The sequence below is a fragment of the Camelus bactrianus genome, chromosome 20 (genome assembly GCF_048773025.1).
Source record: "Camelus bactrianus isolate YW-2024 breed Bactrian camel chromosome 20, ASM4877302v1, whole genome shotgun sequence".
NCBI lineage: Eukaryota > Metazoa > Chordata > Mammalia > Artiodactyla > Camelidae > Camelus > Camelus bactrianus.
In genome coordinates this window covers 37,319,241-37,346,977 of record NC_133558.1, presented here as the reverse complement: position 1 = coordinate 37,346,977, position 27,737 = coordinate 37,319,241, and the positions used below count along the sequence as shown (strand labels likewise).

The window sequence follows — 27,737 nt, the reverse complement described above, 5'->3', positions numbered from 1 at the left end:
CGATGGACGCTCAGGTTGCTTCCACTAAAGTTTCTGAGAGAAGTGGGCAATGTTAGAGGTTTGATGAAAATCTCTATATTTCAGCACAGGTGTAGTGTTAGTATTTGCAGGAGTTGTTCTATAAATAGACACACATGTGAATTTCATATCAAATTGGCAAGCTAGGGATGTAATTAACACGGTGAATTTTTTCCTAGGCCGGACCTGATAGACATGAATACTGTTGCTGTTCAAAGCAACCTTGCAAATTTAGAGCACGCTTTTTACGTGGCCGAAAAAATCGGTGTCATAAGACTTCTGGATCCTGAAGGTGAGTGACCGTCTCGATTAGATGGAGCCTGGCTTGAAAGTCTGATCTGCAGAAATTTATCAGCATTTTGAAATAATTCATGTCGCTGCTTTCAGATGTTGACGTCTCCTCACCTGATGAAAAGTCAGTAATAACTTACGTGTCATCTCTCTATGATGCATTCCCCAAAGTCCCTGAGGGCGGAGAAGGCATTGGTGCAAATGTGAGTACTGATTTTTCTACCCAGAAGCTGTTCACTCAGAAAAGACCGGTTGACTGAATTCTCTGATAGTGCTTGGTACAGTTTTAAAATATCACGTATTTTTTAAAGGATTTGGGTTATTACACTCTTCAATAAATTGATACCATGTGCATTTGAAGGGCGCCATTCCACTATTACAATTGAAGTAGAACACAAAAAAATGTATTTGTGTTGTCAGTATAGTAGGCTGTTGAGAGTTGCATGTCATTTTATCTACTTTTTAAAATTTTAATTTTATTTATTTAAAAAACATATTTTATTTTTTTAGGGGGAGGTAATTAGGTTTACTTATTTATTTTTAGATGAGGTACTGGGAATTAGGCTTACTTACATATTTTATTTTTAGAGGAGGTGCTGGGGATGCAACCCAGGACCGTGCTGCGCTCAGCATGCGCTCTGCCGCTTGAGCTGTGCCCTCCCCCCTCACTTTATGAGTAGAAGCCATAACCGCTGCAGTGAGAGGGTTTCACTTGCCGCTGTTGTGCAGCTGCTCTGTTTGGTGTCCTTCTGCACGTGCAGAATATCCCCCTTCTGAAGTCTCTTTCAGGTTTATGGCCTTAGGTGACCCCAGGAGATAACTGTTTTCTGATTTAAAGGTGAGGCTCGAAGGAAAGTGATTTGATTTGAACAAAGGAACAGAGCTACTTCATAGCAGGGCAAAGTCTCTTGACACGTAGCTTTGGGCTCTTTATTGGTCCCCAAGGTTTGTGCAGTTCATTGCAGCCGTGTGTTTTGTGCCTGTGCGTTTCTGGAGGAAAACAGGACACGCTGTCATGGGTCGTGTGTCTGGCGGGGAGCCCTCCCTCCCCCTCCCCCTGGCTGCCCCACGCCTCCTGCAGATACCTCCTTTATTCTGAGTTGCCACCTTTTTTGGGGGGGGGCGGGGTAATTAGGTTTGTTTATTTATTTTTAGAGGAGGTCCTTGTGCATGCTAAGCAGGCGCTCTACCACTGAGCTATACCCTACCCCTCCTCCATCCTGTTTCACTTAGAGGACCTAGGAGCTCCCCTCTCTGGTCTCCTGTTTCGCCTCTGTGTGCTGTCGTCCTAGGCATATTTCTATTCTCTCCTCTTGTTCTTTGTCCCGAAGGCTGATCCCCGAGTGACTTGCTCCCTCGCTCCTCCTTCCCTCCAGTGTCTGCCAGTCATTCAGGGCTGAGCGTTGCCTCAGAAGGTTCTAGCGGCCATTCCTTGCTTGATCTCGGCGTCCGCCCAGTTCCTCACTCTCAGCCCTTCGCATAGAATGAGGGTGTGAACTGTCTTTCGGGGTTCTGTCTCCATTTGTTTTCCTCTTCCCGTCAATTCTGCACATTGTCATCAGGTTAGCCTGGACACATTCCAGGCTCCACACGGCTGACCGGATGGAATCAGCCAGGCCATTCTGACATCCACAGCTCGGCATGTGTTAGTTACCTGTGTCTTACCGGTGACGTCCCAGCACAAACCGTTTGTGGTGTCCAGGGTGTTTCTGTTTCAGAGTCCTGACTCCCCTTGGGACCTCCCCCGTCTTTTATCTGCTGCTTCCTGCACCCACCAGCAGTTACTGGTCATGTTAGAACTGCTCAGGGACTCCCTCTCCCAGGAAGCCTCGAGTGACCCTTCTGAGGCAAAGTTTTGCTTGCTTGGTGCTTATTTCAATGCCTCACATATACAAACTGCTTCAGTTACCTCAACGCTTGTTAAATGCTGCTTTTCTTTTTGCTTAACTGTCTATATTATGACTCTCTCTTGCCTCGTCATCTAGACAGTAACTCTGCTCAAAGGTATTGTCTTCAAGTATTGTGTTCTTATTATAACACTTCGCACGGTGCTTTGAACAGGATACGCACTCATCAAATACTTAATTGAATATCACAAGTGACAGTCTTTCAGTCCTCCATTTAAAAAAGAAAGTTTTCTTAATGAGGACTTGAATAACCCCACCATACACATCTCCCGTAGCTTTCATCGCCATCTCATTTCCTACATATTGCATAACTCTTTGAGTCTCAGATTTAAGGTGGATTTGAGAAAGGCTGGCAGAGATGGAAACTACCCTGGCTTACACCGTGTATTGAGTGCCTGGGGAAAAAAAAACAAAATTGATCACAGTGTTTTTCCTGCTACATTTCAGTGCAGCCTCAGAAGACTTCTCAGCCTGGTGCTTCTGGGCACCACAAGGCCTGGATCAGAATTGGCACTCATTAAGCCAGTCTTCGTGGTCAGATGTGGATAGCCTGCTTTTAAAGCTGTTTATGTGGAAAGGGTTGGAACTGGGTGGAAAGTAAGAAAACATCCAGCTGGTCCTGTCAGGCTTAAAGACGTGTCCATCCGCAGAATGACCTGTGACTCAGTCATGTGTGCTGTGAATGTTAGTATCTGCAGATGCGGACGATAACACATCTTCTCTGCCATTTTCTTGTTCCAGGATGTGGAAGTCAAATGGATTGAGTACCAGAATATGGTGAACTACCTCGTCCAGTGGATCCGACACCACGTGACCATGATGTCCGAGAGAACATTTCCTAATAATCCTGTAGAACTCAAGGTCTGTGCCCCTGTAGACGTCGAGAGGGAGGGGCTTATGGTGAAACTTGCAAATAATGCCAGACGGGTCCTCTCATTTCCGAAGTTCAACAAGCATTGCCCTTGACAAGCTACTGATCAGTAGATACATTTAAAAAAATTTATTCATTTCCTATTATACAGAGAAAGTGGAAGTAAACCTTAATCTGTTTATTTACCTTATATCTGAAAGAAATGTGTATAGTCCCTGAAGTTTGAGTTGTTGAGAGTTAAAGGTTTAATTTGAGAGGGTCTCTGGAAGTGACATTGCCAAGTTGTTTTTGGTGCACGGGAGCTGCCTGGAGCCGGCAGATGGCTCAGGCAGGAGGGGTCGGAAGCCTGTCCCAGTACGGCCATGGCTGGGCATGTGCCTGTGGTCGCATCCTGTTAAAAAAAACCACCCCGGAGGCTTCTGTTGTGTGGCAGGAGGTGCATATGATATTTCACCATGAATTTGAAAGTACAGACCTGACTCGCAATGTAAATGAGTTCATGGTTTGGTAAACATGTACTCCTACCTGAGAACCTCAGTCCATCTCTCTGAGGCCAAGACATTAGAGAAACATTAAAAGACAGTACAGATACATAAACTTCCATGAAAATGAGTTGTCCTGTTTTGTGTGTAGTTTCTCGTAGCAAAGTACTGTGCTTTCTTTCGAGACGTGGACAATGTGAATTATTAGCTCTACATTCCTTGAATGTAGACTTTGTTTTCCTGATCGGACTAGAATGACAGAAACAGACCTCACCCAGGATCGGCCCTGTTAAAGTTATTAATTGCGTCCATGTGTCTGTTCAGAACATCTGCGGAACAGTTTTATTCCCGTTGCCACGGGGAGTGTGTCCTTGGCACGTGGTTCCTTGGCGTGTGTTGATGTGCTGCTCTCTGAGTTCTCTGAATTGCTTGTGTGGCGTCTCCCTATGCGGATGGGAGCTCCCTGGGCAGGAACGCTTTCCTGCCTCCCCTGTCACCGCATAGACTGAGAACAGTGTTTAGACATAGGGGCATTCCACGCTTATTCACCGCTGGACATCCTGAAACGTTGCTGAGTTTTAAACAATTTTTCAGATTTCAAGTTCCACTTACTTCCAGATGGATTCCTGTTGTCCAGACATTTGGGCAAATTCATGCTGGCTTCTGATTAATGCAGATTTCTAAGTAATTAAAGAAGTTGGAGTGACCACACAGATTCCTTGCTGGTGCCTAGAATAGAACATGACGCAGGAAAAAAAAATATATCGAGGGGAAAGACCTAGTAATTTTGTTAGCCAGCAAAACCTTGAATGGAATCCTTCGGGGAAATCTGTCTGCCTGAAGATTTGCAGGGACTTGTTTTAAAGCAGCATGAATTAGTTTGCAATAATTAGTCTACATTCTACTTATTAAATGTGGTGACACTGTATCAACATAATTTTTATAAGGTGCTCTTTTTAAATTGAAGCACAGTCAGTTACAATGTGTCAATTTCTGGTGTGCAACACAATTTCCCAGTCATGTATATATAACACATATATTTGTTTTCATATTCTTTACCATTAAAGGTTATAAGAAGATATTGAATGTAGTTCAGTAAGGTCCTTTTAAATAAATATAATAAACATATTTAAGAGATTCCTAAGTTAATATCTATAAATTAGATAGTAATTTAATTATATGGTTTCAGCTTACATGACAGTAGCAGCAACCAAGAGCATGTGTCTTCATTCACTACAGGAGCTGCTTGATTTGGCCAATGGGACATTAAAACCAAATTTTACTCCTATTTATCTGATAAGAATTCTGTTTTCAAGGATAGACCGTGAAATAGAGGAGAATGTCCCCCACCCCCTATTATGGGAATTGCATCAGATTATTTTTCTAAAACCTAAAAGCTAAAAAAGTACAGCATTTGGAAGGTGCATCTTCAAAAAAAAAATTTTTTTTTTTTTTTTTTTTAACGAAGGTACTGGGGATTGAACCCAGGACCTTGTGCATGCAAAGCACGTGCTCTACCCCTGAGCTATACCCTCCCTACCAGCTTCCCTCACCCCGAAAATGCATCTTTTAAAGGATAAGTCTTCTTGTTTGGACGAAAAGAGTTTGATAGTGGAGCTGCTGGAGACACTGCTGTGGTTTTTATTATCCAGATCCTTGTGTGTCACGTGTTGAATCTGGGCTCACAGCAATAATCACACCCTTCTCAGACCTCACACAATCTGGTTACCAGCTGGCTGGGAATTGTTGGTGTCCCAAGTGTCCACCGAATGCAGGTGACAGAGGAGACTGCGTCTGAAGTGTCCACATGATGTGATGATGAAAACCGGTCTTTGAAGTTTGTCTCTCTATTTATTTTCCCTTTCATTTCAGGCACTTTATAATCAGTACTTACAGTTTAAAGAAACAGAAATTCCACCAAAGGAGACAGAAAAATCAAAAATTAAACGCCTGTATAAATTATTGGAGGTGAGCAGAAGCTTCCTTTGTGTTGTCAACATCATCTTTATTAATAATCTGTCTTTATTTAAAAAAACATAAGTTCTGACATCTTTGCTTCATGTTAACCTTTTTTCCTTTTCTCTAGATTTGGATAGAGTTTGGACGCATCAAACTCCTTCAAGGTTATCACCCAAACGACATAGAAAAAGAATGGGGGAAGCTCATCATCGCCATGCTGGAGAGGGAGAAGGCTCTGCGTCCCGAGGTGGAAAGGTGATGGGGGTGTTTTGTGCCCCGGGTGTCGCCGTGGGAGGGGGCTCTTCTCACGTGGGAAGAACTTAAGCTCTGGAGGCTGGCTGGCCTGGGACCAGCATTGATCTCCCTTTTCCACTTGCTTGGCTGTGTGACCTTGGTCTTTCTGCTGCTTCATTTTCTCATCGAGAAGCTCTTCTTTGGGGTTTGAGGAGTTGACTCAGTGGAGAAATGTCAGAGAGGGCCTGCTCGGCTCGGTTGGCGCGTGAAGTCTCATTCAGTATGGTGGCTACAGCTTTTTTTTGATTGGTTGTTTTATATATTTGTTTATTTTTTATTGAAGTGTAGTTGATGTACCATGTTAGTTTCAGGTGTTCAGCAAAGTGATTCAGTGATACATCTGTGACTGTTATACATACATAGTATATACACATGTGACTGTTACATACAACAGCTATTCACACATCCATGTGTAATGGGTGGTTACAGTTTTAAAGTCAATCAGGATTACCAGTGAGGAGTTCTCAAACTGATTTAAGTCTCCAAGGCCTGGGTCTGGACACTCATACATAGATCAGCAGTTAACTTAGTTTATTTCTTGTTACATTTTTGGCTGTGGCCCTCTTCCCATGGGGCAATGAGACCTCTATTTGTTTTTTTGTTTGTTTTATTTTTGGGGGTGGGTGGTTAGGTTTATTTATGTATTTATTCTTTAACGGAGGTACTGGGGATTGAACCCGGGACCTCGTGCATGTTAAGCGTGCGCCCTACCACTGAGCTATACCTTCCCTGCAAGACCTCTGTTTGAAGGGCAGTGAGGTGGCATCTGGAGAACACTTAGTAAATGCCAGCTCACGTTCCCCTCATCCCATGTCCACGAATGCACTTACTCCAGAAAGTCATCACTGACCTCAACCTGTCTCTCCCACTACACCCACGTGCCCAGGAAGGTACCGTGTAGCCCTCAGGAGACGTTGGGGGATGGATCTGTCTCCATCGTAGTCTGTGTGTCGCAGCCTGACTCGTAGTGAATGGGGCTTGTGGCCTGAGCCCATGGGGCTGGTCTTACAGCCTGGAGGCCAGGACAGGCGTAGCCCTCAGGCCCCTGGTGTCACACCTCCCATGTCTGCGGGGCAGCCACGCTGCCTGCCTCTGAGTCGCCCTGATGTGCCAGGGCCCACCCTGTCCCATTTACGGGGTCTTTGCACCATGCGTTCCTTCGGCAGGGAAGTCAGTTTCACCCTCCCCATCTCTCTTGACTCCTCATCTTTCTCAGATCTCAGCTCCCACATGTCGTTTCCTCCAGAGACTTCCCGCGGCCTCCCAGGCTGGTCCAGGCGTCTTGATTGTAACTTTCCTCGTTCACGTGCTGTTGCTTCCTAGCTGTTGTTCCTTATCTCGGTTGTAATTTTGTGTTCATTTCTGTGATTGCTGGGGTAAGGGCTGCCTGTTCCACAGCTGTGAGCCTTCATTACATGAAGACAACCCCCCCCCTTTTTTTTTTGGTCATCTCTTGTGTTGGCAGAGTTAACACCGGGCCTGCTCCACGGGGGCCCTCGGGGTCCTGAGGGCCCCCTCGTCACGTCCACATGAAAGAAGAATGCACTGATGCATTGAAGACGCAGGCGCAAGTCTGTGTAGTGAGGCCTTCATTAAACTGCTGATGAATCTAATGCCCTTCTTAAAGTACATTATTGTACCTGCACAGCTGGATCACTAGAACCAGAACACGCCAGGACTACCCAGGAGGGACCTTTCATGGAGGAGATGATTCTGGGTGGTTAGAATACTCAGCTTATCCTCCGAAATAAGGGCAAATACGCCAGAGGGGGTACGTGGCAGATGTCCGTCATCAGAGTAGCAGCTGGGTTTGAATATATGTTAATAAAAGATCATGTGGTTGAGTTCAGGGTCCAGGAGCCAGTCAGTCCTGGATGAATTATTAGCTCGGTTTGCAAGCGGGGGAATCTCAGGTTCACTGAGCTCTCAAAGCTTCAGTCTCCTCGCTTGTAAACGGGACATAATACTACCTACCGCATTTGCGGGTTATGAGTGTGTCTCTAAAATCGTCGGTTTCCTGACACGTCACAGCTGCTGAAGAAGCGTTAGGCGCTGCTCTTAGTAATTTGTGCTTTTCTGTGCGCTGACTATACGTGACAGGGCGCTCTCGGATTCCCCTTTGCTTTCTGAAAAGAACAGTTATCTCCCTCCAAGTGGAGAAGCAGCAGTTTGGCTTTGTAGCGTTGGGCGTAGGAAAATATTTCGGAGCTGGGCTAGATAAAGCCTTCATTTTTCTTGATGCAACAAGTTTTTTGGCAGGAAGTCTGTATTGCAAAATAATAGCTGTGTGGCGTGGGAGCACGTGAAAGACAAAAGAGAAAGAGACAACGTTCTTACGCCAGGCAATCACCTCTAGAAAGACAAAGCAAGTACAGACAGATGGAACTTGCAAGCATCACACTGATGTTCTGCTTAGTGCTTGGCTTTTAAAAATGCGAAGGAACTTTAGTAAGGCATAACGTCCTTGGGAGCAAGTAAATGGTAAGTGGATACTTTTTCAGGACATTGAACCTCATAAACGAATGACCTGGTGGTTACCCTGGAAGTGTCTGTACTCGGTTTACTGTCACACTCATCTTTTGGCAGGCGCTTTCCCGTCCCAGGTTTTAGCCCTGTTGCTCAGTACCGACCTGGTCCTTTCCAGAAGGCTGTGGTCAGGCTCTGATGGATTCTTCTGGCTGACAATTGGTATTGCCAGAATCACCTTTGCTAATGGTCGCTGGGCTTCGGTGAGACATCTGAGTTGTTTTTGAGGCGGTTGCAGGCGGATGACTCTGGGTGAAAATATTTGGCAAGTCTTTTCCAGTGACGCCCCGAACAACCTGCCTTGTTCGTACATGCCGGGCTTCCGTGCAGGCTACAAAAGGCAGCCCTCCGCCAGCAAACACAGGGCTGGAGGCGAGACTCTTTTGAATAGCTATCAGCGTATTTATTTGCTGTGTGTGGAATATGCATCTTGGAGACTATTTAAGGAGCCGTTAACGTTGTAACATTCAGCCACCCCTTTTCACTGTTAGAAGTAGAAGTTTTTGCAGACCGTCTGCTTTCTAGTTTACTTTTCACTGTCGAAGAAGGAGCATCATTTCAGGGGTAAAAATGCACAGCAGTAGTTACAGCTACCATAGCAGCGATTCTGTGTTCAGTAACACGACTAGCACCCGAACCAGTCTCGATTCAAATGAAAATTTCCTCTCTGTTCATTGTGGTCCGACGCTGATCAACTCCTGCATCAGCTTTGGCAATGAATCTGTCGATGGTCACAGGTACGGAGTCACTGGCGTGGGATCGTGTTTTGCTTCCGGTGGGCTGCTTTTTCCAGGGGTGGCGAAGACTGCGACTTCAAAGGAGAGGCTTTACGTTATTCTGTCTGTCCCTTCTCTTAGGTTGGAAATGTTGCAGCAAATTGCCAACCGAGTTCAGAGGGACAGCGTCATCTGTGAAGACAAACTGATACTTGCCCGCAACGCTCTCCAGTCTGTAAGTCAGTTTCAGGAGCCGCTGGGGTTGTGGCGGAGGCGGCTGTGCCTTCGGATGAGCTAAAACTTTGCCTAACATTGGGTCAGTCTGTCTCCTGAAACCTAAAGTGTGTTAAAGACTATGATCCCTTTGCTCTCTTGACGGAAAACAGATTTTTGAACCAAAAGGGAAAACAGAGAACACCCAAGTAGCTTTCTGCCCCAATATTTTGAGTTTTATATTTGAGGCTAGTTTTAAAACTTTGTTTCACAGAATTAATACTGAGTTCTTCTAAAACACAGGATTCGAAAAGATTAGAATCAGGGGTGCAGTTTCAGAACGAAGCAGAAATTGCCGGCTACGTCCTTGAGTGTGAGAACCTGTTGCGCCAGCACGTCATTGATGTACAGATTCTTATCGATGGGAAATACTACCAGGCGGACCAGCTGGTGCAGAGGTGAGAGCGGCGCCCTCTGTGTGACCGTTTCCTGGCGCTTGGGAGGAGAGCGCTGAGGGTGACCCTTCCATGAAGTACATTTCTCGGGCTCTTTTTTGTTGAAAATGCGTGTCACATTAATTCTGTTATGTGCTGGTGTGTTAAGTAGGTTTTGTTCTTCAAAGATAAGTGCTGGGGAAAATTCTATGACACATGCAGTATTTACTACTGTAGTAACTAACATATAGTTGAAATATTCATGTGTGGTTTTTGAAGAAGGGAAAATCCAAGGAAAGTATCCTTTAAGTCAGTCTTTCAGTTGTCTATCTTATGAAAATATCTTGGAACAAGATACTGGAAAAATGTATGTGTATAAAAGTCTGTGTCTCTGAGAAGTAGGTTTCAGGGTAGGAATGGAACCTTTCTAGTTGTGTTTTATATATATATATATGTAAATAAAATACATGTAAATTTATACATATATGAGATATATAAAGCGAAAATTATAAATGATGCTTTGACCCAGTAATTCCACTTTTAGAAATCTGTATTAATTCTTAATATAGAAGATATATTTAAAAAGCAGAAAAAAGAGAAAATATCTAAAAACATAGAAAAAAAGCTTTTAAGTCAAAAATATTTTATCATAACAAAAATTTAGACCCCTACATGTCAAATAATAGGAAAATAATATTATAGTGGAGTAATCACGTTCATTATCAGTTACATTTCTGAAGATTATGTGATAATATGGGCAGTGCTTATAGTAACAACGTTCAGTGAGAAAATTCGTGACATAAACTTTTATCAATGTGATTACATGCCATTTTAAAATAGACTTTGTAGGGGGAAGGTATAGCTCAGAGATAGAATGTGTGCTTAGCATGCACGAGGTCCTGGGTTCAATCCCCAGGACCTCCATCAAAATAAATGAATAGACCTAATTACCCCCCACCCCAAATTAAGGAAAAAATGGGCTTTGTTTATTTGAGCAGTTTAGGTTTGCAGAAAAGCTGAGTGGAAGGTGCAGAGGTCCCAGGTCCCCTCCCCGGCCCCCCTCCCCCGTTACAAGATCCTGCGTTAATGCGAGGCCTTTGTTCCGGCTGTGGAGCAGCACTGATGTGCTGCTGTTCATTAGAGTCCTTGGCTGCCCTTAGGGTTCACCTTTGTGAAGAATGCTTCTTGTATTCTAGCTCATCCCGTGTGTGTTTCTCTTCAGGGTTGCAAAACTGCGTGATGAAATTCTGGCCCTAAGGAATGAATGTTCCTCAGTGTACAGCAAAGGCCGCGTGCTGACCACCGAGCAGACAAAGCTCATGATATCAGGCATCACTCAGAGCTTGACACAGGGGCTGACACCCTCCCTGACCCCGTCCAGCGTGACCTCGGGCCTGTCCTCGGGGCTGACGTCTCGCCTGACCCCGGCCGTCACTCCCGCCTTCACACCCGGCGTCCCACCAGGAGTAGTTCCCAGCTTCAGCTCAGGAGTCGAGGCGAATTCCCTGCAGACTCTGAAACTGATGCAGATCAGGAAGCCCCTTCTCAAGTCATCTTTGCTGGATCAGAATTTAACCGAAGAGGAGATCAACATGAAATTTGTTCAGGATCTTTTGAATTGGGTCGATGAGATGCAGGTAAAAAAATACTTACTTTGCCTGAGAGTCTTGGTCTTTTATTTATTTTTTTAAATTTTTTTGGGGGGGAGAGGTAATTAAGTTTATTTATTTACTTTTAGTGGAGGTACTGGGGATTGAACCCAGAACCTTGTGCATGCTAAGCATGCGCTCTACCCCTTAGAGTCTCAGTCTTGATACCAGTTTTTTTTTAACCTGATATCTTTCTGTTGAAAGATGCAACTGGACCGCACTGAATGGGGATCAGATTTGCCAAGTGTTGAAAGCCATTTGGAGAATCATAAAAATGTTCACCGAGCTATTGAAGAATTTGAATCTAGCCTTAAAGAAGCGAAGATCAGTGAGGTATGTGAATTTAAAATTTGTATGAGGGGGAGGGTATAGCTCGGGGTAGAGCACGTGCTTAGCGTGCACGAGGTCCTGGGTTCAATCCCCAGCACCTCCATTAAAATAAATAAATAAATAGACCTAATTATCACCCCCCCAAATCTGTATATACTTCATCTCCATTTTTGTTTTGCCCTTCCTATAAAGACTCTGTAACAGGAATATAGATATACTGACTACAGGTCAGAATTCCTAACCTCTTTTCATCCCACGACGTAGATCCAGATGACCGCACCTCTTAAGCTAACTTACGCAGAGAAGTTGCACAGACTGGAGAGTCAGTATGCAAAGCTCTTGGTAAGTTCTTTTCAACCTTCCTTTTCCCTTATTATCTGTCCCTGGGTGGCAAAGACACGATTCTTACCATGATTCTCCTTACAAAGAATACATCCAGGAATCAGGAACGGCACCTGGATACCCTCTATAATTTTGTAACTCGTGCCACTAAGGAACTGATTTGGTTGAATGAAAAAGAAGAGGAGGAGGTTGCTTACGACTGGAGCGAGAGAAACACCAGCATAGCCCGGAAGAGAGAGTACCACGCGGTAAGTGCGACTTCCGTCACCGCACCGTAAAGACGCAGGTTCTGTCTTTTTTTTTCTTAACACATTTCTTACTTCTTTCTTTCCATTAGGAATTAATGAGAGAACTTGATCAAAAAGAAGAAAACATCAAATCTGTCCAGGAGATAGCAGAGCAGCTGCTTGTGGAAAATCACCCTGCCCGACTGACCATTGAGGTAGGTCAGAAAGTCGGTCAAACGTGGGCATCTGATTATGACCCTCCAGAGCCTTTGATTGGCTGATAAATCGAAAAGTGCAAACTGTGCAGCTTTATCACCACCCGGCTCAACAAGACCGTTTCTGACAAGTCGTACTGATTGGCCTTTAGTCCTCCTGCTCTGAGTGTGCCACTCACTCACCACTTACACTGAAGGCACTTTGTGAGCCCCCGTGGCCAGAGGGATGTGTTGCAGTAACTACGGAGGGCTGACTCGGCAGCCTTGACTTGACGCTGGCTTCTTCCCGACTGGGTGATGTCGCAGCCGTGCCGTCACCTGGCTCAGCCCCATCCACTGACCTGAAGTGGGAGGGAGGATAATATACTCTCACGACTTAGACCAGGGCTTGGTCTGCAGTGTGTTCTCAGGAAGTGCTCGTTACTGCCGGGGGACGCAGTGGGCCAGTGTTGCGGGTGGTAAAAGAATTTACCAAAGACAAGGGGAAGTTTAAGGGACAAGAAACAGTTTAATGGGGACGCTGCTCCAGGCAGCAGCGGGCCACACGGACAAGAGGTGAATGTGGAGGGTCTGTTACTGGGGGAGGGGCCGCAAGGTCACTTCGCGCACAGGTACCTGGTGGGTCGTAAGTGAGGCAAGACTTGCCAGGGGCTCCTCTGAGTGATGGGATTCAGGGCTCTGATGAGGGCAGCGGTGCAGTGAGGCCCGTCCGCCCAGGGTAGTGTGAGGCTAGCCATTTCCTGGGGCCGTTAGTGTTGTTAGGGTGAACACACATCCGGGGAAGATGTGTTTATCTTGCAGAAGTGCAGGCACACGGAGGGTCCTGCCGTGGGGAGTCGGAGCTCAGGGTGTCAGTAGGCTCCAGGTACTCGGAGAGCCCAGGAGTGGGGTTTTATGGACTTCAGGGAGCCAGCTCCACAGTTACTGTGATTTGATTGAGGAATTGTGTTCATGATCCGATTTTGTGACGCGCGTGGGAACAACACCAGGCACACATTTCAGGCCCAGAAGTGGAGGCTGCCCATGTGGTGGTGGCTGGAGTCAGGGGCTAAGTGTCAGGCCTGAGGTCTACACTGCTTCAAGTTAGCGACTTTCTTAATGCAAAGGGGGTTGTGGAAGGGGGTGAGGAGCACCCAGCTTGGACAAATGTGGTTTATTGTCGGGGGGAAAAAGCAAAGCTGTGCTTGGAACGTGGCCTGCCGCTGAGGAAAGGAATCTGATGGCCTCTGTTCTCTGAACTACGTCACTGTGACACAGAAGATTAGGAAACTTCTAGGCCTCATTGGGGAGTTTGGGGAATGTTACAGGCGACCTTCTCTCAGATAGATAGGTGATTTTGCGTCTCAGGAAGTGCCGTGTAGGAATGTTGAAGCCGTGGAAGCGCAGGAGGGGCACGAGGGAAAGGAGATCAGAGTCATGAGGGGTGTGGACATGGCGTTTGTAAGGGGACAGATTGAAAGTGGGATGTTCCCTAGAGAGAGGAAAGCTGCTGGGAAGTGCTGCAGGTTGAGGGTTCTGGTGGGAATGGAAAATGTGGAGTGAACCTCATTACTTGTATGCGGAGGTGTTAGTCTAATTAACTGAAAGTTCCTTGAAGAATAAAATGAAGTCGTATTAGTCATCATTACGATTCCTTCGGCCCATCCAGTGTCTTGCGGGTAATGGGGCAGAGTTAATTGTCAACACCATCTCATACTTTATGTGAAAATGCAGCTAATAGTCTAACCGCGCACGATACGCCTTTTATAGCCAATTTACTCAAAGCAGCTTCATTGGAGGGAGCGGGTTAATACGATTAAGATGCGCGGCCAGGTTTCCAGGGCTGCGTTGTGCATTCCACGCAGGAAGCCTGCCTGGGCTTAGCTCCGTGGGAGTGAGTTTTTCCAGGACTGACAGGCTGACATAAGACAGTTGTGAGCGCATCTAGGGCGCCCTCTTCTGGAAGCCAGTGGATTGCACCTTAAAGTCTTAAAGGGTGTTTCATGTTTCCCTAACAAGTAGGCGTCTTTTCTACAGTATCTTTGCTCGTGTGAAACGGTGCACCTGATAATAAATAAAAAAATTCCAGTAACAAACATCTTAAACAAAAATCCCGAGTATTATAATTATTGGGATTCCAGAATTTCACTGATGTGGGATTGCATATGCCCTTCTCCACCCGCCCCCTAGACAGTCCTGGGTAGAAACGGACAATGAAATGACCCCCCACATCCACCAAGAGCTTCCAGTCTAGTTTTGGAAGCAAAGACAGAAAACTCCAGACTGTGTTTTTGCGTCAGAAGGCCTATTTTGTGACCTAGTAATATAAACATTTGGAGACAAGAAAGATGAAGGAAAGTGGCCGGAAGGAGGCACGTGTGAGGATTCCACACAGTGAAGTGTTGTTGCAGCGGGGAGGAGTGGAAGGTGGTTTTCTGAAAAGCCAGGTAGCTTGTCTCCGTTTCCAGTATTAGGTAGATTTTTTCCAGTAAAAAAGTCAAGGTTAGCTTCGTCTATTTTAAGAAAAATCACCAAGACATTTAAGGTTGGAAAGAAATTGACTGGACTGAGTTAAAACATCGATGTTGACACGCTGAGGGCTGGCTCTGAGACACAGGGATGTCGCACTGCCCTGATTTTCAGGTCTTCCTCAGTTAAAGGAGGTCTCTGTAGATAGGAGGGTCTTGTTCTGGAGAAGCAGGCTGTGCGTCCTTCCTCCCTAGACGGTCATACGGCTGTGTTTTCTCTGCAAGGCTTACCGCGCCGCGATGCAGACGCAGTGGAGCTGGATCCTGCAGCTCTGCCAGTGCGTGGAGCAGCACTTAAAGGACAACGGCACCTACTTCGAGGTACGGAGACGGTCCCCACATCAGGAGATGCTGTCACAGCTTCGGCTGAATCAGAACATACTGCCGTCACGTATTGTTAAGACACATACGTGCTGTGTTCAGGGGAAATAAACCGAAATCTTTTCTTCGTAGGATGTAAGGGCTACTTGTCCTTTAGGATAAACGGATGCATTCTAGGAAGGAGGAAATATTTTATTTTACTTTATTTTATTTTTTTTCAGATTTTTTTTAAATTCATTTTTTTCAAATTGAAGTATAGTCGGTTTACAGTGTTGTGTCAGTTTCTGGCATACAGCACATAATGATTAATTCAGGATTAACAAATTCAACCAGATGCATTATTTTCTCTTTTTCCCCCTTTTTCAGTTTTATTAGGTAGAATTATTACAGTTTGCACATATACATTATATTGCATGTAAATACATATATTCAATATATTGCACATGTGTTATTTAGTTTACATATGATCATTGTTTCGAAGAACAGTTTAGAGCTTTAGCTTTTTAAACTTACGTAGTTATCGAAGGAATAAAGCCAACCACCAAATAAGAATCAACAGAATACAGTAATCCAACCATAAAGGACAGTCAGATGTGCTCACACATATTCAAGAAATCAGTTATCTAAGTTACAAATAATAAGTAGTTCATTTGTGCCCCTTTATTTTTTAGATTCCACATATGAGCGATATCATATGACATTTTTCTTTTTCTTTCTGACTTAAGGAGGAAGTACTTTAAAAACTGCTTAAATAGATTAACAAAACAAATTTGTTCTGTACAGCACAAGAGGCTATATTCAATATCTTATAATAACCTTTAATGAAAAAGAATAAGAAAATGAATACATGTATGTATATGCATGACTGGGACATTGTGCTGGACACCAGAAATTGACACATTGTAACTGACTATACATCAATTCTAAAAATAAAAATAAAAAGAAGTAATATAGAAAAAAAAACTGCTTAAAATGTCTGAAAATCTTAACTTTTTTTTTTTTTGAGAGTTTGTTGCCATTTAATCTAGAAAAAAAACTTAATTTTTCTACATGCTTCTCTTGTTAAGGAACTATTTTACTACAGAGAGCTTTTTCTTCCCTGTTCTTCGGAAGTTTTAAAATATTCTTGGAATTTCACCCCTACTTAACAACTGGACCCTAGAGCAGAATAGACTCTCAGTAAAAATAATACAGGGCCAAAACAGCAGTAGACACGCACGCTTCAGGCAGTCAGCAATCTTTCATCATCAGCCAAGCCCAAGAGTTGTGTGGTTAAAGGAAATATGTTGGTCACGTGGTCTCGTGAGTGGATTCTGTCCCCGCGCGTGAGGGGTGCACACAGAGACCTGGTGCCCTGCTCGCCGGCTCTGCGCTTTGCTGACCTTTCAGACGCTTAAACGGCCCATTTTCCTTTCCGCAGTTTTTCAACGATGCCAAAGAAGTGACTGACTACTTGCGGAACCTAAAAGATGCCATCCAGCGGAAGTACAGCTGTGACAGGTCGAGCAGCGTCCACAAGCTGGAGGACCTCGTTCAGGAGTCCATGGTACTGACTCGAAAACTTGTGTTTCAACTGTCATGTCCAGTGGGGACTAGATTCGTGTCTTAGTATGTTTTCCACGTGCAGAGCCTCACATTTCATGGGTCCTCTTGAAATTTCCACCTCACTCCACCAAGCATTTAAATACTCGGTTTTAGTGTTTTCTGGTTACAAGTACAACAGAAGTGCTTTTTATGTGATTGCCTGGATATTGTAAAATACTTTAACAGCATTTTGTGTGTGTGTGTGTGTGTGTGTGTGTGTATTAAGTCATTCATTCTGTAAATACTTGTTAAACACTTTCTGTGTCCCAGGCACTAGAGACAGGAACAAAACAGACAAGAGTTTCTGCCCTGAAGGGGGAGGGCATAGCTCAGAGGTAGAGCACGTGCCTAGAATGCACGAGGTCCTGGGTTCAATCCCCAGTATCACCTTTAAAAAAACAAAAACAGAAACAAAAACCCCTAATTACCTCCTCCCTCAAAACAAAAACAAAAAAAGGTAAAAAAAAAAAAAAAGTAATAAAAATACAGAAATAAATAAACCTAATTCCTCCCTCCCCCCCAAAAAGAATAAAATGGAAAATAAAAAAAGAAAACAAACTTATAAATAAGAAAAAAATCTCTTTTTTCCTGGTGCTTACACCCTGGAGGAGGGGAGGAGGTAATGACCAGGATAAAGAAGTAAAATACATGTCGTGTGTTAGATGGTGGTAAATGCTACGGAGGAAAAGCACCAAGCAAAACGGGGAGAGAGGTCTCGGAAGAGGGAGCAGAGGGGTTGAAATCGTTGAGACCAAGATGGTCAGGGAAGACTTTTCTGATGACGTTGCCTATGTGCTTTTTCTTTTGGTGCTTTCTCGTTTGTGTGTCCCTGAGACAACACAGAGCACACGTTGTTCAACTTTTTAAAATCCGTCTTTTTTCTCACCTAGGAGGAGAAAGAAGAGCTTTTGCAGTATAAAAGCACCATAGCAAGCCTGATGGGAAGAGCCAAAGCGATAATCCAGCTAAAGCCAAGGAGTCCTGACTGTCCGCTCAAAACTTCTATTCCGATCAGAGCCATCTGTGACTACAGACAGATCGAGGTACTCCAACTCCGAGAAACAGACCAGTTGCTGGCATTATTCATATATTTAAAAAATGAGGTCATGTTGCTCACCAGTGGTAAAGATTTCCAATTAAAAAAAAACACACACACACAATAAAAACAACCCCAAGATTGAGTATGGAAAAGTGGTCAACAGGGACCTCACTGGGTTATTCTGTTCTTGAAAACCAGATCACCATTTTCAAAGACGATGAGTGTGTCTTGGCGAACAACTCCCACCGCGCGAAGTGGAAGGTGATCAGCCCCACCGGGAACGAGGCCATGGTCCCCTCCGTGTGCTTTACCATCCCTCCGCCCAACAAGGACGCGGTCGACTTTGCAAACAGGTGTGTGTGCACGGGGTCCAGCGCAGCCCCGTGCTGGAGGCTCTCAGCGTGAAACAGGCAGTCCGTTCCTTTTCACGCCCAGAGGGTCTGAAGGGCCCAGGGCTAGTAAACCTGGGATGTTTCACAAACAGAAAGACAGCACTGCAGCATGTTCTCAGAGGGAGGGAAGAGGCTTCATCTGCGCGTTCTTCCGTGTATTTCAGGATCGAGCAACAGTATCAGAACGTCCTGACCCTGTGGCATGAGTCTCACACCAACATGAAGAGTGTGGTGTCCTGGCACTATCTTGTCAGTGAAATCGACCGCATCCGAGCCAGCAATGTGGCCTCAGTAAGGATGAATCTCCCCAGCAGCCGGACCTGTGCAGCAGTGTGGGGCCCCGGGTCGCTCTGAGGAGTGGGTTTTGTGTTTGTTCCTCAGTGGGAGGAGCCCAGCAGATCCCTGCTGACGGACAGTCCCTCGTTCAGTGGACATCCATTATCTGTCTGCGGTGTGCGAGGCCTTTTCTAAGAACGGAGGGATCTGTAGATCATGTCTTTCATTCAGAGCTTTCATTTTCCCAGGGAGACAGGGTAGTGCTTGGGCACAGAGAGATGGGTGGCCTTTGATTTCACTGATTAAATTTTATAGCCTTGTTTCTCCTTGTCTTTGAAAACCTGAAATTGCTAATGAAAGGAAAAAATGAATTTCCAATGGTTTTCTGTTGATAACTGTTACTATAAACTGGCATCTACCGTGAGGCCGACTTGAGATCTGTCCTATTTAAATTTAGCTCTTAGTACCATAATCACTTACTTACTTGGATCGCTGGTCTGCTTTAGATAAAGACAATGTTACCTGGTGAACACCAGCAAGTCCTGAGTAACCTGCAGTCGCGCTTTGAAGACTTCCTGGAAGACAGCCAGGAGTCCCAGATATTTTCTGGCTCAGATATAACACAGCTGGAAAAGGAGGTCACTGTGTGTAAGCAGTATTACCAGGAACTTCTGAAATCTGCAGAAAGAGGTAAAGCGTGGGAGTTCCTGCCCTTTTCCCCCCATGGGTGCTTGGTCCGAGCTATTTTCTGCTCTCAGTGGGACACTCAGTCTTAGGTATATTTTGTCACTCAGCCTGGGATAGGTAGGCACTGCTGCTTGGACGTTAAATGCGTGTCTGAGGTAGGGAGATTCAGGAACAGATTCATTTATTTCCGAATGATGAATTAATCAAAAGATCCCACTCAGGTAGTGTGACAAACTATGAAGTCTTGATGAATCTGCTTTTGAACATTTTCACTATTTTGAAATGTCGTGTTCAGAATGATGATCTTTTTTTTAACCTTTATTTTAATTTTATTTATTTTATTTTTTAACGCTTTTATTGTGGTATGGTTCCTATACAGTAAACTACACGTATTTCAGATGTACAACTTGATGAATTTTGATAGATGTATACAGCCATGAAACCACCACCACAGTCAAGATATAGCTCACATTTCCATCACTCCCCAAGAGGTGCAATTTTTGAATTCCCAATTTATCCCTTCCCACCCGCTTTATCCCCTGGAAACCATAAGTTTGTTCTCTATGTCTGTGAGTCTGTTTCTGTTTTGTAGATAAATTCGTTTGTGTCTTTTTTTTTTTAGATTCCACAAATGAGTGATATCATATGGCATTCTTCTTTCCCTTTCTGGCTGACTTCACTTAGAATGACCATCTCAGGTCCATCCATGTTGCTGTAGATGGCATTATTTTAGAATGGTGACCTTTTAGTTTCAGAAAAGGTTCAGTGATTTTTCCCATGTACCAAACTTGGATTTTTTTTAAAAACTTCTTTTTAGAGCAGTTTTAGATTCACAGCAAAATTGAGAGCAAGGTGCAGAGATTTCCCAGAATCAAACCTGGATTTTATACAGGGGTTAAAGGAAGAGATTGTGTCTGGTTAACTTTTGTTAAATAAAAATTTTTATTCCAAATGCCTGATACTGCTTACAGACCAAAAAAAAAAAAAAAAAAAAAAAAAAACAACCCTATGTTAGTAATACCCTATTTAAAAATTATTCATTAACGCAATCCTTTCCTTTCCTTTTAATGGATTTTAATTTAATTTTTATAACTAGTCTGCTATTAATATGATTCACGTTTTTGTGAACATAAAACAGAACAGTACGTTACTTTCCTTAGCCATCACTAATCAGACATTGGTACTGTAAGTGGCGTTAGGGAAACTTTATTAACTCTTTGTAAATTGTGATGTCTGCTGGTTTCAAGGTGTGCATCTGTGGGGTGGGTTGTTGATAACCTGGTAACGTTAGTTGGACTTCCTGTGTCCCCATAGTAATCAAAGTGCCGTATTAACACATGAACAGGAGCATCCAAAAGATGGAGACCAAGCTGATTTTTAAATATTACGTTTACTTGCACAGAGGAGCAAGAGGAATCGGTGTATAATCTGTACATCTCGGAAGTGCGAAACATCAGACTCCGCCTGGAGACCTGTGAGGACCGTCTCATCAGACAGATCCGCACCCCCCTGGAGAGGGACGACGTGCACGAGAGCGTGTTCAGAATCACGGAGCAGGAGGTGAGGCCGGGAAACGTGCTGGGACGAAGCCAGCACACGTCACCGTCCTGACGCCCTGTATTGTCAGCGCCTGTGACTTCACACGCGCTCCCCTCTGCTCAGGGGTCACTGTGTGAGCCCTGACGATGTGTGTGCTGCTGACTGAGGATGAGGAGTCCGTGATTCAGTTCGGGAAACCCAGGGACAGGTCCTTTCTTACCCGTGGAGGCCGTGAAGGCTTTGCACAAAGTCACTATGTGTTTATCACCTGTGCATTTATCAACGCAAAAGCTCCCGTTAGATTTTGGGGAGGGGCCATAAGGGAAATGACTGACTATCAAACTCGAATCCCATGGCTTGCTTTCTTTGATAAAGTAGAGAATACGTGCCTCTTTAAGTCAACGATCATCACGTGAAATGTGGATTTTCAAAGTGTTTGAAGAAAGAGGCTCCGTCTGGAGTGACAGCAAAGCACCTGAGTTTGTTCCCTGTTTTATAGAAACTGAAGAAAGAGCTAGAGCGACTGAAGGACGATCTGGCCACGATCACAAATAAGTGCGAAGAATTTTTCAGCCAGGCGGCGGCCTCTTCCTCAGTCCCCACCTTGCGGTCCGAGCTCAGCGTGGTCGTTCAGAACATGACCCAAGTTTACTCCATGTCCTCCACCTACATAGAGAAGTAGGCGCCCCTGGTCTCAATATACAGAGTATAAATTGGCTTCCTACAGTTGCCATGTTTTGTGTGTGTGTGTGTGTGTGTGTGTGTGTGTGTGTGTATATATGCTGTTTTATCTAAAAATACCCATTTTTAAGAATAGGACTTTTTGTCTTCATAACAAACGTACTAAGTAGTTCTGTGGCTTTATGATGCTTCCTCATGTTGGAAGGGAAGAGATTCAGAGATTAGGGCATAAGGTAGGATCTTCCCACATTTTGCCTATAATTTTGGGAGCTCAGCCTACAGGATTTTCCTCCCAAGTTTGGTCTGTAAACAGGGTTTGAAAGAAGCCTGTCTTATTTTGGAATCTCTCGCTAAAGACCACTCGTGGGGGGGCTGGGGCGTTAGAAGTGCCCGTTAGAAGACAGTGAGTGAGATGTTAGTCTTGTAACAAATGAGAGAAAGAACATCCTTGATCCTGTGCCCCAGTGGCGCCTCGAGACTGCCTTCTAGGGCATCAGGGACAATCGTCTCATTCTCTTTTTCAGGTTGAAAACTGTGAATCTGGTGTTAAAAAACAGTCAGGCTGCAGAAGCCCTTGTAAAACTCTATGAAACAAAACTGTGTGAAGAGGAAGCAGTTATAGCTGACAAGAACAATATTGAGAATCTAATAAGTACTTTAAAGGTAGGAGTCTTATGGCTGGCTGTTTTTCCAGATTGTCCTCTAAAAAAGTATTTCTCTGGCACTCGAGTTGGGTCTTTGACATCAGGCATGAAACATCTCAACTTGTGTGCACTGCTGGTCTTTCCATCTCGTATCCCTATAAAAACCGTGGCTTCCTGTGAATCAGAATGTGCCGTCATTTTTAGCTTTAGGGGAGTTCTTCTCATTTCAGGTGTGACTCTTTTCGATAGTAGGTTTTTACCGTCAGTTCGTGTTGGCAGCAAGAGGAGTTGATGCTGAAAAGTAAATTATTTGTAAGAGGTTCTCTTGCTGAAAGAGGCAGGTGTTTTAAGAAATTGAGGAGGTACACAGAGGACTGGATCTAAGAGGGAAAAAGACTGGCAGTCCTGCTTGTCTGTTTCTGTTCTTCTGTTTGTAAAGCACTGAGTGAATCTCTTGCAAAATAATCATGAAAAGTTATGTCAGTGATTTTTAAGACATGCATTCATTTTTAAACAAGATTAGCAGATATTTAAGAAATAAACAATGAAAAAGACTTATTGAGGTAGCTGACTTACGGAATAGATTTTATCTGATTGATCTGCACATTCCATGAAGCCAGACTTTATAAAATTGATTTTTTTTTTACATCAAAATACAGTCAAATAAGGGGGAGGGTGTAGCTCAGTGGTAGAGTGCATGCTTAGCACGCATGAGGTCCTGGGTTCAACCCCCAGTACCTCCATTAAAAATAAATAAATAAGCCTAATTACCTCCCCCTGGAAAGAAAAGCAAACCAAAAAAAAAAAATCTTTTTAAAAAGTAGAGTCAAACATTGGCAATTTTATAACGTTTAACGTAATGTAATATTTGTGTATGTGAAATATATTCTTTCCATTGTCTGATTTTGTATCAGTCATCTGTATATGGACTGTAAAATTCAGGTGAACAATGTGTTTACCCGATGAGTGGCTGACACATTTTTGACTTTCACCAATCTTAGCAATGGCGATCTGAGGTTGATGAAAAGAGAGAGGTTTTCCACGCGCTGGAGGATGAGCTGCAGAGAGCCAAGACCATCAGCGATGAGATGTTCAAAACCTACAAAGAGCGTGACCTTGACTTTGACTGGCACAAGGAAAAAGCAGATCAGCTGGTTGAGAGGTGGCAGAATGTCCAGGTTCAGATTGACAACCGGTTAGTACCCTTTCCATTCAGTTTTAGCCCAGACTTCATCTCTCTCTGTGCATTCTAGGTACAGTCTGCATGTAGTACGCTTTTTACTGCCATCTGTAATTAATTCCAGAGAGTTAATTCCCGTATAAAGATATATAGTTAATTGTGTAAGAGCTCTGCCTAATTATATTTCTTTTTTTATATGTTAGCAAGACATTTAACTTCCAAATTATGAGACATTGAACATAGTTCTCTGTGCTATACAGAAGAAACTTTTTTTTAAAAAAATCTACTTTTATGTATAGTGGCGAACATTTGTAAATCTCAAACTCCCAAATTTATCCCTTCCCACCCCCTTTCCCCGGTTACCACAAGATTGTTGACTGCCTGCGAGTCTGTTGACCTTGAATTCTTGACACCCAGCCCTGCTGATAGCTCACTGCATCCTGGTACAGTGACTTTGTCTCACCCCCGTCCACCCTCCTAATGGTGCCTGTTGGAAAGTGTGACTGTTGTTCTGTTCATCTCTCAGGTTACGGGACTTAGAAGGCATTGGCAAGTCGCTGAAGTACTACAGAGACACCTATCACCCGTTGGATGATTGGATCCAGCAGGTGGAAACGACTCAGAGAAAGATTCAGGAAAATCAGCCTGAAAATAGTAAAACCCTTGCCACACAGTTGAATCAACAGAAGGTGCGTAAAAACAGTTCCACGTCCTGAGGTTGTGTCTGCGTCTGGTCCCTCGTGACCCTTACCTTCCTTTCTCTTGATGAGAAGGGAAGTCAGCCACTATTTCGAGGAAGGCAGGGAATAAGCCATTAATATTAAAATCCTGCACTAAAACTGACAGGCATTACCTACTTTGATTTCTTGGAAGTCATTTTTGAAGCATAAGGAAGAGAATGTAGCCTGTTGGGACAGTTTTCAAATCTCTGATAATCATTTAATCATAGGCATGGAAATCTCTCTGGTACTTCCCAGGCTGCAGTGGTTTTATGGGCTCCTCAGTAAATAAAAATAGCTGTCGAAAATTAAACGGCCACCTTTGACAAAGAGTTAAACGCTTTGAGATTTTTGCTCCATCTTGAGGGGCTGGTTCTTCCTAGATCTCTTTTGATCAGGAAGAGGTGAGAGCCGAGGGTTTCAAGTCTACTTTTGGATAATTCCTGGAGTTTAGTAACTTCTGCTTTGGAAGCCCCAGAGGGTGTGTCCCTTAGTGGCTTACTCTTGGAAGTTTGTACTTTATCCATAAGACAAATGACATTTCAGCACAAAGGGCTATGATTTAATGTAATGTAGATATTTCTTAGTGCCCGAGATGTTAAGTTGTTGGATAGCATAGAATTCCTGGTCATTTCTCGTCTAAACTGTGCCTTTATAGATGCTGGTGTCAGAAATAGAAATGAAACAGAGCAAAATGGACGAGTGTCAGAAATACGCAGAACAATACTCCACTGCAGTCAAGGTGAGAAGGCCAGTTCCTTGCGTCAGTTTTTTTTCAATTTTTTTTTAAGTAACCTTTTTTTAAAGTTTTTTTTTGGGGGGGGGTAATAGTTTTGTTTATGTATGTATGTATTTATGTAGTGGAGGCACTCCAGATTGAACCCAGGACCTCCTACATGCTGAGCACGTGCTCTGCCACTGAGCTATACCCTCCTCGACCTTGTGTCAAATTTAATGTTCAGGGATGTGTTTCTCCAGTGCACTTTTAAAACCTTTGCAAATCGTTTGGTCTGGGTTAAGAGTAAAACAGGGAATCTTCACTTGAACCTCTTTGCCACTTGTCTAATAATTCTTTGTGAAATGTGAGGCACCGGATGACCCCTGGTCCTTTCAGAGGCGAACCAGAATGAGCTCATTGTCCCTGGATTTTTCCACGAGCTTCTAAAGAGACTTCAGAACTCTCCTGACCACCCTAAATGTTTGATTTTGTTTGTTTGTTTTTGTTGTTTCTGCGGGCGGTGATTAGGTTTCTTTCATGTATTTTTAAATTAATTTTTAATTTAATTTAATTTTTTAGTGGAGGTACCGGGGATTGAACCCAGGACCTTGTGCATGCTAAGCACACACTCTACTGCTGAGCTATATACCCTCTCCCCTAAATGTTTGATTTTTATTACCACTTTGAAGCATCTCAGGTTGTACTGATTCTTGAAAATGTAGTCTTGCAACTTTATGTCAAGGTATTCAGTGAAACGAGACTCCATTTCTCTGCGTCTGATCACGGTAGGATGAAGTGTTAGTGCTTCGCTTTAATTCCTCTGACCTTCCCTATTCCTTTATACAGGACTACGAATTACAAACAATGACCTACCGGGCCATGGTGGATTCACAACAGAAGTCTCCAGTGAAACGGCGAAGGATGCAGAGCTCAGCGGATCTCGTCATTCAAGAGGTGAGGGGAGGGCGGGAGACGGGGGAGGCCACAAAACAGAGAAGCAACACTCCAGCAATTTTGTATTTGTACATTTGCATTGTGATAACAAATGCGTAACAGGAAATTTACCATTTTAACCATCCTTAAGTGTGCAATTCAGTGACGTTCAGTGCATTCGTAATATTAAGCAACCTTGACCTCTCTCCTTCCCAACTTCATCTTCCCATTTAAAAGCTCACTACCTGTAACAATATATTTTATTAAGGGTTCTAAAGAACGCTCTGAGAATCTGCATTCAAGATTAATTCGTGGCAGAGAATAGTAAGTGTAGGTCATGATTAAATTTAAGAGAAGATTGTCATTTAGTGCGGTTTGCACAACACTCATCTCATTCCTACCCAGCTGTCGCTACTGGGAGGCTGTGTCCCTCCCTGTCTCAAAGCCTAGCTGGCATTTTAATTATTACTCAGTGCTCATTCAACTCGTTTAGGGCAACTGGAGGTGATGTTTTTTGTTTTTTTTTTCTTCTGTGCAGTTCATGGACCTGAGGACCCGGTATACTGCTCTGGTCACCCTTATGACACAATATATTAAATTTGCTGGTGACTCGTTGAAGAGGCTGGAAGAGGAGGAGGTAACCATTAACTAAGGACAGCTCCCTGAACGGGCACCACGAAATGGGCTGGGAAAACAAGAAAATTTCATGATAACGTTCACGTGGTTGATAGCTGACATATAAGGGATTATTTAATGATACAATTACAGTGAAAAAGAATAGAGGCCTAGAATAATTTGGTTTGTTATTAAGATGTTCTCAAATTGAAAAACATATATTTTCACTCCAGGACTCTGAGATAATAGGGCTGATGTCTTAAATGGCTCTATGTAAATTATGAAATGTTGGTAGTTTGGCAGAATTTGCAGATATTGCACAATTGAGAAGTACACTTTTTTGAAGTCTAGTTAGTGCTGTTATGATGTCTGCAGAAATGCTACATAAACACATTTGTTTTGTGCTTTAAAAAAAATTTTTTTTAATTGAAGTACAGTCAGTTACAACGTGTCAGTTTCTGGCGTACAGCACAATGTCCCAGTTATGCATATACATACATGCATTCGTATTCATATTCTTATGTGCTTTTCTTAATGTTAAAAAATTTTTTCGTGGGAGGAGGTAATTAGATTTATTTATTTATTCAGTGGAGGTACTGTGGATTGAACCCAGGACCCCGTGCATGCCAAGCATGCTCTCTACCACCCGAGCTCAACCCTCCCTCCCTGTTTTGTGCATTTAAAATTTACATCTTCAAGTATTTAAAACATAAAAGCCATGAAGTTAAAAGTAGCAGGTGTTTATACAAAACAGTTAATACTTTTTAAGAACTGTGAGGTTTTTTGTTTTGTTTTTGTTTTAATTTTTGCCAAAAAGGTATTATGGTGTATGTTAAAAAAGACTGTTTAAATGCCATTTTAATTTGGAGGACTTCAGTACCTTTGATTATGCATTTAAAAAAAAAATATATATATATATATTCAGAAATAGAAAGAATAAGGAGTCCTTTATGAAAATATATTTTCATAAAAGTCCATTTTATCTAATTTTGAAGCTATTATGCTATCCATGCGTGTCTTGATATGCTTTTCTATTCCTAACCTCAGAACAGACAAAAATGGTAAACTGAGTGCTCCAGTCAGTAAACTGTGGGGCATTTGCCATTTCGATTAGACTGTGGTTGGAATCCTGAAGACAACTGTACTTAGTATAATTCCATTCATATAATGAGAGAACCAGAATGGCAGTGAATGTCTGATAGATATTACGTCTCAGTTTCTAAAAGTGTGACTGCTTTTGTAAACTATTTTTGTCTGTTCAGAGTTAACAGTTTTCTGCCGCTAAAACACTAACATAGCTGCTTGCCAAGTCTTTATAACTAGCTTCCTTTGGGCTTAGAAGGGAGAACCAGAATATTTTGAGTGTCCGAATAATTAGCCTACACTTCTCATCTATGGAAAAGTCCATAATTCTTTTTTACATTTTTT

The 27,737-nt window shown here is 43.4% G+C and overlaps 1 protein-coding gene and 2 non-coding genes across 23 annotated transcripts in view; 2 read left to right on the top strand and 1 right to left on the bottom strand.

Moving 5' to 3' along the window:
* The window catches only part of DST (dystonin), a 435,873-nt gene that overhangs the window by 261,309 nt on the left and 146,827 nt on the right, over positions 1–27,737 (top strand). For 16 of the 21 annotated variants that reach the window (XM_074348964.1, XM_074348971.1, XM_074348950.1 and 13 more), the window contains 26 exons: positions 198–310; positions 406–512; positions 2,958–3,077; positions 5,442–5,537; positions 5,656–5,783; positions 9,206–9,299; positions 9,581–9,735; positions 10,934–11,348; positions 11,565–11,693; positions 11,955–12,032; positions 12,119–12,280; positions 12,370–12,474; positions 15,207–15,302; positions 16,723–16,848; positions 17,777–17,929; positions 18,124–18,278; positions 18,482–18,608; positions 19,100–19,283; positions 20,683–20,840; positions 21,319–21,497; positions 22,025–22,163; positions 23,146–23,339; positions 23,851–24,013; positions 24,702–24,785; positions 25,608–25,715; positions 26,233–26,331. In XM_074348964.1, coding sequence (XP_074205065.1) covers positions 198–310; positions 406–512; positions 2,958–3,077; positions 5,442–5,537; positions 5,656–5,783; positions 9,206–9,299; positions 9,581–9,735; positions 10,934–11,348; positions 11,565–11,693; positions 11,955–12,032; positions 12,119–12,280; positions 12,370–12,474; positions 15,207–15,302; positions 16,723–16,848; positions 17,777–17,929; positions 18,124–18,278; positions 18,482–18,608; positions 19,100–19,283; positions 20,683–20,840; positions 21,319–21,497; positions 22,025–22,163; positions 23,146–23,339; positions 23,851–24,013; positions 24,702–24,785; positions 25,608–25,715; positions 26,233–26,331 — 3,667 coding nt within the window. Of the gene's footprint in view, positions 1–197; positions 311–405; positions 513–2,957; positions 3,078–5,441; positions 5,538–5,655; positions 5,784–7,626; positions 8,304–8,327; positions 9,086–9,205; positions 9,300–9,580; positions 9,736–10,933; positions 11,349–11,564; positions 11,694–11,954; positions 12,033–12,118; positions 12,281–12,369; positions 12,475–15,206; positions 15,303–16,722; positions 16,849–17,776; positions 17,930–18,123; positions 18,279–18,481; positions 18,609–19,099; positions 19,284–20,682; positions 20,841–21,318; positions 21,498–22,024; positions 22,164–23,145; positions 23,340–23,850; positions 24,014–24,701; positions 24,786–25,607; positions 25,716–26,232; positions 26,332–27,737 lie in introns of those variants that run through there. The other 5 variants (XM_074348957.1, XM_074348969.1, XM_074348956.1 and 2 more) reach the window with 5 other exon arrangements.
* TRNAA-UGC (transfer RNA alanine (anticodon UGC)) lies at positions 5,033–5,104 on the bottom strand. The gene has a single exon. It is a non-coding gene; the product is annotated as a tRNA-Ala (tRNA).
* Positions 17,208–17,276, top strand: TRNAS-AGA (transfer RNA serine (anticodon AGA)). The gene has a single exon. It is a non-coding gene; the product is annotated as a tRNA-Ser (tRNA).